At 42.2% G+C, this 12,853-nt stretch overlaps 1 protein-coding gene across 2 annotated transcripts in view; it reads left to right on the forward strand.

Moving 5' to 3' along the window:
- The window catches only part of LOC142949406 (uncharacterized), a 10,195-nt gene extending 8,901 nt beyond the window's left edge, over positions 1-1,294 (forward strand). The window contains exons 5-6 of one of the 2 annotated variants that reach the window (XM_076091032.1): positions 1-103; positions 229-266. In XM_076091032.1, the coding sequence (XP_075947147.1) occupies positions 1-103; positions 229-233 (108 nt within the window). In that variant the 3' untranslated portion in view covers positions 234-266. Of the gene's footprint in view, positions 175-228; positions 267-586 lie in introns of those variants that run through there. The other variant, XM_076091031.1, reaches the window with a different exon arrangement.
- Positions 1,295-12,853: the final 11,559 nt, after the last annotated feature.

Genomic DNA, 12,853 nt, shown 5'->3' on the forward strand with positions numbered 1-12,853 from the left:
CTTCGAGGTTGCGCGTGCAGCCACGCGGTTAGCCTGCTGGGGGCGCTGCTTGCCTTCTGCCTCTACTGCTACAACCTCAGCACCTTACCCAACATAGAGCTGTGTGAGGACGATCTTTCCATCCATCACTTCAGAATGATGAATGATATATGTCCTCCCCGGGCACGCCTGGCGGTCAGTTTGCTGTTATCAAACTTTTCTTTTCTTTCTTCTCCGTTCTTTCCTCAGGGTGAAGACAAAGAAGAAGAAGAAAAAAAACTGATAATAGTAATGACAGATGAGCTGAATGGGGATTGGGGTTCCCCCAACCCCAATCCCCATTCAGCTCATCTGTCATTACTATTATCAGTTTTTTTTCTGATGGATAGATGAGCGAGATGGAAGAATGGTGATGATGATAAGGAGAAATCAATGGGTGCATAGCTACCATAGAAGGGTGGAAATGAATGGGCGCAGCACCAACACATTTCTGACATAATAGATCAGGAAGTGTGGATGGCCCGGACTCATGGAAAGAGTCAGCGTAGATTATTGGAGATCACTTGGGTACGTAAAGTTGTTTGATGTGTTTCATTGTCTCCTGCAGGCCTATTGCTGGAGTCTGACACTGCTGCTGCTGCTCTATGACATTGGGGCCATGGTCCTGCACTGCCTCCTGACTGTCTCCGCCCTCAAAGCACTCAAAACAGACTGATACACACACAGGAAACACACTTGTCTTTAAAAAACACATAATTCTCCTAACAAAAGTGTCAATCCGGAAGATTTCTGTTTTAGTGGATTTGATGACATTTGATATTGTGTAAAAAACAGTGTCAGGTAGTAAATTACTCCTCAAAGCCAATGGAAATTGACTTTCCAAAATAAATGGAAAAATAATAATATAGTGGGATAATACACGAAAAATAAGTTATTTTCATACCAATGATATTATAGAGCCACACAGTCAGACGATATATTGGACAATATTAGCTTATTGTAGATATATCAATATCAGTGTATACGTGGTCAGGGCCCTGTTTCATCAAGCCCTGAGATGAGGGAAACTGGGTTTTAAGTTCCAGAAAAATAAGTAACTTAAATTCTGAGTCTGTTCCTAACTGACGATGTTAACCTAACCTGCTCACTGGCAGGTTTTCTTTAACAAACCCTGAGTCTCTCTCTGTGTTTTTCCTGTACCAAAGTGAGGGTCCCGGGACAGAGGATGTCCCATGTATACATATTGTAAAGCCCCCTGAGGCAAATTTGTGATTTGTGATTTTGGGCTACACAAAATAAATTGAATTGAATTGTGTCCTGCCTCTTACAGACCCAGAAAACACTGTTTTTCATTCATATATAAGAGCGTCTCGTCGCGGATTAATTAGCGGTGGTTTACCGTTGTTTAAGATGGTTGGATATTAATTTAATATCAGAAAAATCTAAAGTTACTGCTTTTATGTGTTGACAGTCATTTCTTTGAAGAGCATTTTCTTGCACTCACTCAAATATTACACAGAGCTAAGTCAGCCTCAGCTCAGAATAACACCTCTGTATGTCCCTTTCTTTATAACAGTGGTGGGCCGTCAGGGCCTGCAAGGCCTTCTCTGCTGGCCTAAACAGAATCACAAAGTTATATCTATTTTATAATTAAATATTTTTTCTTAAATACACTACATGTATTATAATATATAAAAATATTTTTCCCATTATCTTATTTTCTCATTGCACAGCTACTGTCTTCCTCAGTTGCTCTGCTTCCAGTGCAGCTTGTTTTAAGTAGAGCTTTTATCCAATCAGATCTCACCTCTGTGTCTCTAGGTAAGAACAGAGGCCCGAGGCCTGCAGACTTTCAAGTGCATCCTGTGCAGTTTAAGTGAATGGGGAAGATATTGTTGATTGTCATAGTGTTCAACCAATCAGATCTTTAGTTTGACATGTCAGCGCCTGCTAGCCGGCCTATAGCTACGTCAGCATTACTCCAGGTGCAGAGTGTGCTGTGATTGGTCAGTGGGCGAGCACGTGACTAAAGTGAAACTTATGCTTGCTAGCAGAACTTAGGTTGTTAGCGGTCAGAGTTCAAGTGGAAAGATATGGAAGAAATTATGGCATTTTTAGTTTTTTTTACCTAGCTTTGTTTTTTTTGAACATCAAATGGCGGAAGGAGGAGGAGAAACTGATTTAGTGGCGGAGTTACTGGGAACGCCTTTCTCAAGAAGGATATTTCCGGACAAACTGGACATAGTAAGAAATGGCCGGTCAACCCCACAGCTAGCAGCCCTGACCCAGCCAGGAAAAGGATTTGTGCGCCACTTTCAGTCCGCAAACTATGAACGGTATTCCTGGCTGATAGGGTCGGAGAACAGATGCAAATTGTATTGCTGGGAATGCTTATTATTTGCGACTGAACGTCTTGGTGTATGGAGCCATGCTGGATTTGGTAACCTGAGCTGCCTGAGCAAGACCGCTACGCGTCACCAAAGTACGGCGGGACACGTACAAGCTACGGTGCTCTTGAAAACGTTTGGAGGGACCCGAGTGGATCTCCAGATCAACGAACAAGTTCGCAGGGAAACGTAGCTCCACATTGAAAAAGTTAAGAAGAATAGGGAAATACTGAAAAGGACCTCTTGCTGGAACTGAAACGCACGGATGTACTGCACAGCCGAGTTATTGAACTCTTTGTAAACAAAGAAGAGGATGGACTTTGTATTTAAATAGAACAGCTTTTGTTAAGTGAAACTGCTTTTGTTTTCTTTATATCTGCAGTGTGTTAATTTTGCCTATTGTGTCGTTTATGGATATCAGAATCAGAATCAGCTTTATTGGCCATGTATGCGTACGCATACATGGAATTTGTCTCCCGTTTCCACTCCGCTCTCAATGTACATACAATACACTATTTTACAATAAACAAGGAAAAATATATAAGAAAAAAGGGCAGCAAAAAAGTAGAACAGATGTAGGTATAAACATTTAACAGCTATATAAACATTTAACAGCTATTTTGTTCCCTGATGTAAACATATTTGAATGGCCCTTGCTCTTTAGTGTGAGCGTTGCTGGATTGTTTTGTCATGCTTTGTTGTGAATATATGTGACGGTTCTTGTGAGTTAGCTCTTGTCATTGTGTTAATTACATCGATTTTGACCATATGCATTGTCCGTTAATTACGAAGCATACCGTCCTGCGTGGGTTTAGGGTCCGGATAATTGAATCAGTTTGGGCTGTTTTCTTTTACAAACAAGAATTATGGTCTGGAGAAATAGGGATTGTGTGGCGATTGCTTAGCCCTGTTTGAATCAGTAGGGAACAGCTAAACGCTGCGGGAGAATGTAGCGCGAGGTTGTGCGTGTTGTTTTGCTTCCGGGGTCAGACGCTGACCCGGAAACTAAACAAACAGACAGACCGGTGTCCATCGAAAACGTTATATTTACCACAATTTAAGCTTCTGCATTTTCCAAATGCACCAGTATTATTGTTCGGTTTGTAAGCCTTGTACCGAACGGTTTAAAACGAATACGTGATGTTACACCCTAGAAACAAATAACCGTAGCTGTGGCGCCATCATGAGGTTATTAGGTGGCAAGACAGCAGTGAAGGCCCAGGTATAAAATGCACGGCCCGCCACTGGTTTTTACTAGTAACGTATACATATAGCTAACACATAGCCCACTGAATCTGTCTCGACTGTGACCACCGTCGTCTAAAGGCAACGTAGCTAGTTGGCTAACATAAAAGTAGCTTAATTATACATTTAAAACTGCCCGAAGTTCGCTGCACTGCTTACACATCATGGAACGGATGCTCCTCCCCGAATTCCTTCAAGTGTTTCTTCTGTTTTTTGGTTAAATTAGTGAGAAGCTGCTTAGTCTGCCTCCTTTCCCCCATGTTGACAGTGGGTTGCACGTGCGATTCGTGAGCTTCTTCGGTGGTGGTGAGTCAGTAGCTGCATTACTGCCACCTATAGGTCCGGAGTGAATTTACATGTGTGCAGTTCGGTCCTGGTCGGTGACAAGGGTTGATGCTCTGTTGCTTCGTAGTCTTCTTAGATATACTGTATAATATGCTCATCTGTGATTTGAAGTCCTCCTCACGTGAGCTTGGCTTCACACAAGACAGGCACACGCTAGAGCTTTCAACAAAGTCTGGCCTTTGTCTTTAGTGTCCAGAGGGCTGGGTAGTGTAGCTGTCAAAGAAATGCCTCACACGTGTTGAAGCCACATGCGAGCCAAGCTGGCAAAGGACCATAACCTCATACTAGTGTGTTAGCTCTGGAAAATCCTACCCCTGCAAATGGCAACCAAAATGACGTCATTTTTTGCCACAAAGCTATATCACAAAGGTGCCATTTTAATGGATAAGGGTCAAAGTCATTAATTAAGGAAGTGCAAATGTGCATTTCAGATACAAAGTTACCTACATTTCAATTGTGTTCCTTGTTATAAACTGAATTTGTTTTAATATGACTTATTTATGACTTAATGAAGAACACAGTTCAGTACAAAATGGACGGCCCAAGGTACAGGGCAACAGTATGTGTATCAAGGCTGCATTGTTTCCAGTATAAGAGATGTATACACATGTATATTATCCACTATAATGACTTTAATGCCCACTTGCTGTTAAATCATGCTGCTGTATGTACAAATGTCCCTAAACCTGAAGGATTACATGTGTTCTGATGTGTGAAGTAGATAAGGTTGTGCAGACACAAGTACTGCAAGATCTTAAAGAAATCCTGTTTGTGGAACAGACTAGGATGGTAAAATGTCCTCCTGCTTGTTTCTTTAAGCTGGTGTGCTGTATTGTGTCATCAGAAGACTGTTGAGGGCCTCTTACACTCTCCGCACTGCAGGAGGAAGCATCGAGCATCCTGTGGTCCCCGGAAATGTCTTCTTGAATTCTGGCAAACTGAGACTAGACTGATGAGTGCTGAAAGCAGTCTGACCAAAGCCGAGCATGAGATTAAATTGCCACCTATAGCTGATAAACCTGTTTTGTAATGGCATGGCGGTACCTCTGGGTCCACCTTCAGGACACAATTCACTTTTTTTTTGGTTTATTTTTTTGCAGAGTGGTATCCAAGAATAGCAATGTTTCTTTTCCCTCAATTTTTCACCCTTCAATGTTTTTTGTTTAATGATCATCATATCTTTACTGCCAGCATGGCCTGTTAGTTGTATGTGTGGAGAAAGCATTGCTTTTTCTGTCTGACAAACCCAACTTAATGCTTAATTACAAATGAAATACTTGGTATTATTCCTGAAGTGTTTACAATCCGTCTTATGTGTTCATCTTCTTACCTCCCTGACCGTTGATGGTTTCTCAGAGCTGTTGGATATGTAGCAATGCTTTGATCTGTATATGGACTGATTTAAAATCCTGTGTCCTACAACGTAATCCTCATGACTCGGTGTAGCTGCTTGTTGACAGATGCAAAGCTGTTTTAAGCCACTATACATGTTATATTCACTATTTAAGAAGCTTCACATGAACTCAACATGACTGAAGTTGAACCAAAGAAAATCTCACAATACAAAAGTGTCACTTTAGATGACTTGAGTGTTTTATTGAATGCAACACCAAACCAGTGAAGTTGAGAAATGAGTCGGAGCAGTTCACACAATCCTGCAGAAGAATGACCAGGAAACATCTGTAAATAAAGAAACGTCCTCATTAATTATCTCAGTGTTTCTGTGTTTACACAATAACACACATTACTTTATATATATATATATATATATATATATATATTTAACAAGGACTAACAAGGACCACGTCAATAACAGTACGAGTTTCGAGAGGTTTATTGCATAGTGGAATGATTGTTAGATTCCAGAAGCGGAAGGGGTCGAGGGATGAATAGATATAGGGTAGGGGTAGAGGGATGAAGGGATGTGGGGTAGGGATGAAGAGATGAAGGGATGTAAGGAAGAAGAAACGAGGAGGGTTTGTAGAAAGGAGGTTAGACGATCGATGGGGGACCGTTGATGTCCGGCGGCTGGCGGCAACGGGGGGAATGGAGACTGTAGGGTGGGGGCCGTCTCTTAGGAAGCTCCGGCGGTGCAGAGTCCCCTGTTGTTCCTGTAATCCTGCAAAAGAGAGAGAGAGAGAGAGAAATAGGAGGACAAAAACGGGGTTGGGGGGGAGGGATGTGAAGACAGAGTCGTAGAGGAAGTGAACGGGTTCGTTGTGCTTAAATACTGTGTGCAGAGGAAACGAGCTGTGTTCTGGGCGTGGCCCTGTTCCTGAACTAAGTTTATAAAACTACACATAAGTATATATGCTGATACTCGTCTTTTAGTCTAGCGTGAAAGGTAGCGGCTCAGGAGGTGGAGTGAGAGAGAGAGAAATAAAAATAACGGTAAGACAAATAATATTGTATTGATTGAATCAAAGATACTAAATGATTCATATAGTAAGTAAGACGGACAAATAATCTTTGAATGATTTTGAAAATGAATGAAATTAATTATGAACAAATAGACGTAGCATACCGTTTGTAGGTATGTTACATAATATTACTTTGTTTTTATATTGTAGACTATTCTAGGTCACTTTCTCAACAAAACAGAAGCTCCTACTTACTTTTTCCGGCCAAAGGGAACACAATGTCAGCCCGTCCCATCGTAGAGTCAATCCGAGTCGCTCTCTTCGGACCACCTCGGCCTCTTCGCAGCAGCCTCCTCCTCGTCGTCGCTCTCTTCCCTGCGTCGTTTTGTGGATGAGTCCTCAAGGCCGACGACATCGATCTCAGGGTCCTCCTCCTCTTCAGGTAGCCCACACCTGTACCTGTCAATAATACACTCAAAAGCAGCATTAAAAGCGTCACCATCATATGGGTCAGCGTTAGGGAAATCAGGGTCAGCATGAATCAAAGATAGTAAATGATTAATATATTTTATAATATATTTTGACGCTCATACCAACCTTTTTTGTCCACGGTGAACAGCAGCAGCTCAGGTGGTGGAGTATTGTAAAAGTTAAGTATGAGACAGAATGGTTAATAAAACAATATTTAAATTATAAAATAAACATACTAAAGGCATAAACAGATTAACATTATAATACATTGAGCTATTTCTAACTTTGCCTTTACATTATAGATTCTAAATCAGAAGCTCTGACTCACCTTTTCTGTCCACGGTGATGGAGTAAGAGAGGGAACAATAAATCATCGTAAGTAAGACGGACAAATAATCTTTGAATGACCAAATAAGAAATTAATTATGAACAAATAGACGTAGCATACAGTTTGTAGGTATGTTACATAATATTACTTTGTTTTATATTGTAGACTATTCTAGGTCACTTTCTCAACAAAACAGAAGCTCCTACTTACTTTTTCCGGCCAAAGGGAAAACAAACATGGTTAGTAACAGAAATGATCTTTGAATTATTGAATTAAGAATTTAATATATTTTAAATGTTACTATACCTTTTTGGGCAATATTATTAAGGCAATTTCAACCCGCAGACTTTAACCAAACTGTCTTTGGGGAGTTTCCCTGGTCCCGTTTTCATGAGGTTTGCTCGTATTGGATGTTCTGTATTTAGGTGTCCAGCGCAGTGCCAGTCAATTTTCAAGCGCAGGTGGTAAGTTCCTCTTCTCACATCAGCTTTCAGTGATATCTTTAGTGTTGACCTGGAGAGGATTACAGACACTGAGGGGGATGCATGACGTGTGTGATTCAAGCACACCCCCCACTGTGCAGACTGCAGACCAACTACTATGAGCCACTGGTGCTGTGACAAGAAATATTGTGCTCATTGGAACACCGATCAAGCTAAAGGTTCCTTGCCCTGCCAGATGCAAAGGCCGGCCCTCAGCGTTAAAGTGGGTCAATCCAACGGCCCCAGTGCAAGGCGCTACATGGGGTGTCATCAGCCCTGCCACACACAAAGGCTACCATGAGAACCACTGGTCCTGCTTCGATGTGGACTCAGTGGTTGCTCCGATGACGTTTCCGGGTGGATTGATCCATCCAGCGTGCATATATGAGTAGATACCATAGAAAAGCCCCAGTGCAAGACACTACATGGGGTGTCACTAGCTCAGCCAGACGCAAAGTCCGGCCCTGAAGAATAAAGAAAGGTTGAGCTGTGAAAAAATGAAGAGATACTACAGAAAAGCCCCAGTGCAAGACGCTACATGGGTTTTCTCCAGCCTTGAAGACGCAAACGCCAGCACTCAGGATGAAATAAAGGTTGATCGATCCAGCGTGCAGATATGAGGCCCTCAGGGTTAAAGTGGGTTAATCCAACGGCCCCAGTGCAAGGCGCTACATGGGGTGTCATCAGCCCTGCCAGATGCAAAGGCTACCATGAGAACCACTGGTCCTGCTTCAATGTGGACTCAGTGGTTGCTCCGATGACATTTCCGGGAGGATTGATCCATCCAGCGTGCAGATATGAGTAGATACTATAGAAAAGCCCCAGTGCAAGACGCTACATGGGTTTTCTCCAGCCTTGAAGACGCAAACGCCAGCACTTAGGATGAAATAAAGGTTGATTGATCCAGCGTGCAGATATGAGGCCCTCAGGGTTAAAGTGGGTCAATCCAACGGCCCCAGTGCAAGGCGCTACATGGGGTGTCATCAGCCCTGCCAGATGCAAAGGCTACCATGAGAACCACTGGTCCTGCTTCGATGTGGACTCAGTGGTTGCTCCGATGACGTTTCTGGGAGGATTGTCAGCCCGTCCCATCGTAGAGTCAATCCGAGTCGCTGTCTTCGGACCACCTCAGTCTCTTCATAGCAGCCTCCTCCTCGTCGTCGCTCTCTTCCCTGCGTCGTTTTGTGGAGGAGCCGAGGCCAGAAGTTGAGGGAACTGCTGCATCCGTGAGCTCTTCTGAAGAATCTTCCAAGGAGAGTGGCCCGATGTCTTCCACATCCGGTACAGGGAGCTCAACTGCAAACTCAAAGTCCTCGTCCTCAAGTCCGACGACATCAATCTCAGGGTCCTCCTCCTCTTCAGGTAGCCCATACCTGTACCTGGCAATAATACGCTCAAAAGCAGCAGCAAAAGCATTATAATCAAAAGGTTCAGCATCACGAAAAGCAGGGTCAGCGTGAGGGAAAGCAGGGTTAGCGTAAGGGTCAGCGTGAGGGAAAGCAGGGTCAGGGTCAGCGTGAGGGAAAGCAGGGTTAGCGTAAGGGTCAGCGTGAGGGAAAGCAGGGTCAGGGTCAGCGTGAGGGAAAGCAGGATCAGCGTAAGGGTCAGCGTGAGGGAAAGCAGGGTCAGCGTAAGGGTCAGCGTGAGGGAAAGCAGGGTCAGCAAAAGCATAAGGAGCAGCGACAGGAACAGCGTAGGGAACAGGGTAGTAAACAGGGTAGTAAACAGGATGAAGAACATAGCCTTGTTGTTGTCCCTCCATCACAAAGTGTGGTGGTGGGAACTGCAGCTCACCCTCAGCCTCCTGAAGCCCGTCCACATGATCCACACCAACGCCAACCTCTTCCTCCTCGTCTTCGTAATCAGGAAGGACCGGGTCGTCGGGCATAAGGGCGGCATCAGGGCGGACTGAGGTAGGAAGAAAAACATTTATTTAAAAAAAGTCACATCCACAAGCCACCAACTAACACAAAGCCACCGCTAGTCTGCTTCAAAAGGCAACTATTTCAGTATTTATCAGGAGCAAATTATGAAAATGCTATTTCCATGTGAGACCATAGCCACGGTCCAAACTTATTCTGTAGGGAAAGGCCAGTGTGCACATTATCACCAGCCGAGCACTTTTAAAAAACGCTCTTACATTTGGAACTGGATTCAGAAAACGTCATTCACATACACTAATACAATCAGACAACATTTGCGCAAACTATTTTCCACTCCTTCATAGTGTATATGCAACCTTGTACTGTAAGAGATGTGTTGGTAAAAGCTGTTGTCCTCCATTGTACCATGCTGTACACACTGCAAAATACTACACACAAATACTCCATCATGCTCTTATAGCATCTGTTTCTTCACTTAAAGAACATATTGAATGGGGTGCTGTGCAATAAACACATGTTAAATTGTGATAAATGGATCCAAATCATATCCATTTGTTATCGTTTGTTTAAAGAGCACAGTAGCAGTAATGAAGGGCTAAAGAGCTAAAGTGATGTGGAGTTGTATTCAGTCAGATTTAGTTATTTGGCATACAGTACTTCTGTCTACTTGGTGAGGGAAGAATGGATCAGTTTAACCCTTGTTTGCACAACACAATTCTACATAACAACCCTGTTCACATTGTATAGCCATAATAAAAGTCAGACTACTATATTATAAGTCAGAACAAACCGTGTTGCATCAGTTTGGACCTTGTGGTGATTCTGACTCTATTCAGTGAGAGATGACACTGCCTCCAATACTATCTAAAGTTTCTAATAAACTGTGAAAAACACTGAGATGAAGCCAAAAGGTTTGATGCCAGAGACCCGCGTGCACAATTACGCACGCAATTACACACGCCAAAACGTGGGTCCCTGCCGTTAATTCAGGCGCTAGTAACAACATCGTTTCTGCAAAATATCCACAGTGAAATATGTGCATCTTGGCACCTCAAACTAATTTATTTTATTTAGTCCGCTACATGACAAACCACTTTACAGATAAAACTACATGAACCACAAATCACAATGTTATGATGACACTAACATGACTGACAGATGACTGAACGCTTTGGTTTTTAGGTCCATTAACTGTCAGACATTTACGTTCACTAACGTTAACGCTACATCTCTTTCATTCAGGCTCGTAACAATATTGATCCGTTGGTGCATTTTAATGAATATCTTGAAGCTAGCTCTCAAATGCTCCTTATGTTAGTGCTATCTTGCCATGGTGCTAGGAAGGTTCTATTTCTCAAAATGGTGGAGGCGCCATTTTGTTTCCGAGATTTCCAACACAAAAATCGACGATTTGATCCCCTCAAACAAAAATAACGGTGTTTTCATGTCCCTACACATGTGTTAACACATTCCACACCTATTTCGAAGAAGAAAGTCCAGTCTTAACATATAATTATTGTTATTACACCAGAAACTGTGAGTGGCCTCAAAATCTGAGTTTTTGTAATTAGCTAGCTTACAATTCTGAACATTCTTTAGCTTAATATTCAACAATTTAACTTAATTAAACGCACATTTTGTACTGAAATGACCTTTTATGGATTCAAGGAACATTAATAAACACATTTGGCATGAAATAAAAAAAAAAAATAATAATCTTTACCTGTAGGTCTGACGATGCACACTGGTCTGCACACGGGGGGTCCACTGGAAGCCATTGTATCCAACAGGTATTGTTTGCTGTAGGTATTCAACTCAGTTCTCCAACAGTTTGTTTTCGAGGTGATCAGATTTCTGAGAGCTCAATCTTTTAGGTGCTGCAGGTAAACTTGTTAGGTTCAAGTGCAACTCAGAAAGGCCGTTTTTCGATGACGTCACTATTATGCGGCCACGCCCCCTCCACTAACGCAGGCATGCGTGTGTGAGAGAGATTTTATTTTATAGTAAATTGTGTAAATGTAAATAGTTTGGACTGTGTGTGTGTGTGTTTACAATAGGTGTTTCCATAGATCCATGATGTGTGTGATGATCTGTGATGATACACTTCACATCATCTTGACCCAGAGCATACATACAAGGTTCAACCAAGAATGAAACATGTCAGCAGTTTCATTTGTGTTGTTGTTGATTTAGATATAAAATAATGAATAGAAAGGCAGTAGACACGAGTAGACATGAACTAAACTAAACTTGAATCACGGCATGCTTCCATCGACTTCATGCAAAGATTGCACAATTCATGAATCCCAAATGTATCGCATTTAATTGAGTACCATGTGGGGCTTTTTATTTGTCACTGGGATGATACCGAGCAGCCCACAGTCTGTGATTTCATTGCTTTGTGAAGTAATAAAATCACAGTTTTATTTTTGAATTGTTATTAATATTCAACTTTATATGCACATAGTGAGAAGATCACTCTGTGGTGCATTTTGCGACATATTTCTAAAAACAAGGGACACTAATCATGCATGTATGCCATCTGGACAGCCTCCACATCATGGCAGTATTGTAACTTCATTCACTTTTTATTCACTGATATATTTTTGCCAACAGATGGCACCACAGTCTCACTTGCAGTACTACAAGTAAGACGCCCTCTTTTCTTCTTCCAAACACAATCATCCCATCTCCCCAATTAAGCAAGACAAAACTGTGCGGGGTGAAACTGTAACATTAACTCAGACTGCAGACTGTGTTGAAAGTAAGACAGTATTGTTCTCAGCCGTGACCTCATTTTACACGTTTAGTCTGTTGCTCATTATCAGTCGGTGGGATAAGTCTGGGAGCAGGAAGGGTGGGAGAGTCTTCCTCTCGCTTTACTGTCAAACGTCTGTGTGTGATCATAACAATCCAACTGAGAGCTGGACTGAGATTTCTATCCAGTAGATATCATGCAAATTGAACACCCCGATGAACACCCCGATCTTAAACAGCGTCTCCCCCCCTGAACCAAATGTATTTACAAAACTCTCAGTTTAACTGATGTGGTGTTATATTATGAGTTATGAAAATACTATAAGGTCACTAATGACTGTTGCTAATTGCAACAGCTTAGTACCACAGTCACATTTATATCATATTAATACAATCAGTGATAGCTGAATACTTGAAATGCTACACATAAAGTGAGCCTATATGTGACAATGATAAATGCTAAAACAGTGAACATATCCATTTAAAGGTTACATTTAAACATTCGCCGCCCATAAACTACTGGTCATACCAGACCAAGTAAGCCTGTTGCAGAAAACCCCTGAATGTATTGAATTAATGGTGTCTTTTATTGGTAAAGAAACCAGCAATACATTCC

Source organism: Anarhichas minor, unplaced genomic scaffold (genome assembly GCF_050575085.1).
Source record: "Anarhichas minor isolate MPS153535 unplaced genomic scaffold, ASM5057508v1 ptg000014l, whole genome shotgun sequence".
NCBI classification, from domain to species: domain Eukaryota; kingdom Metazoa; phylum Chordata; class Actinopteri; order Perciformes; family Anarhichadidae; genus Anarhichas; species Anarhichas minor.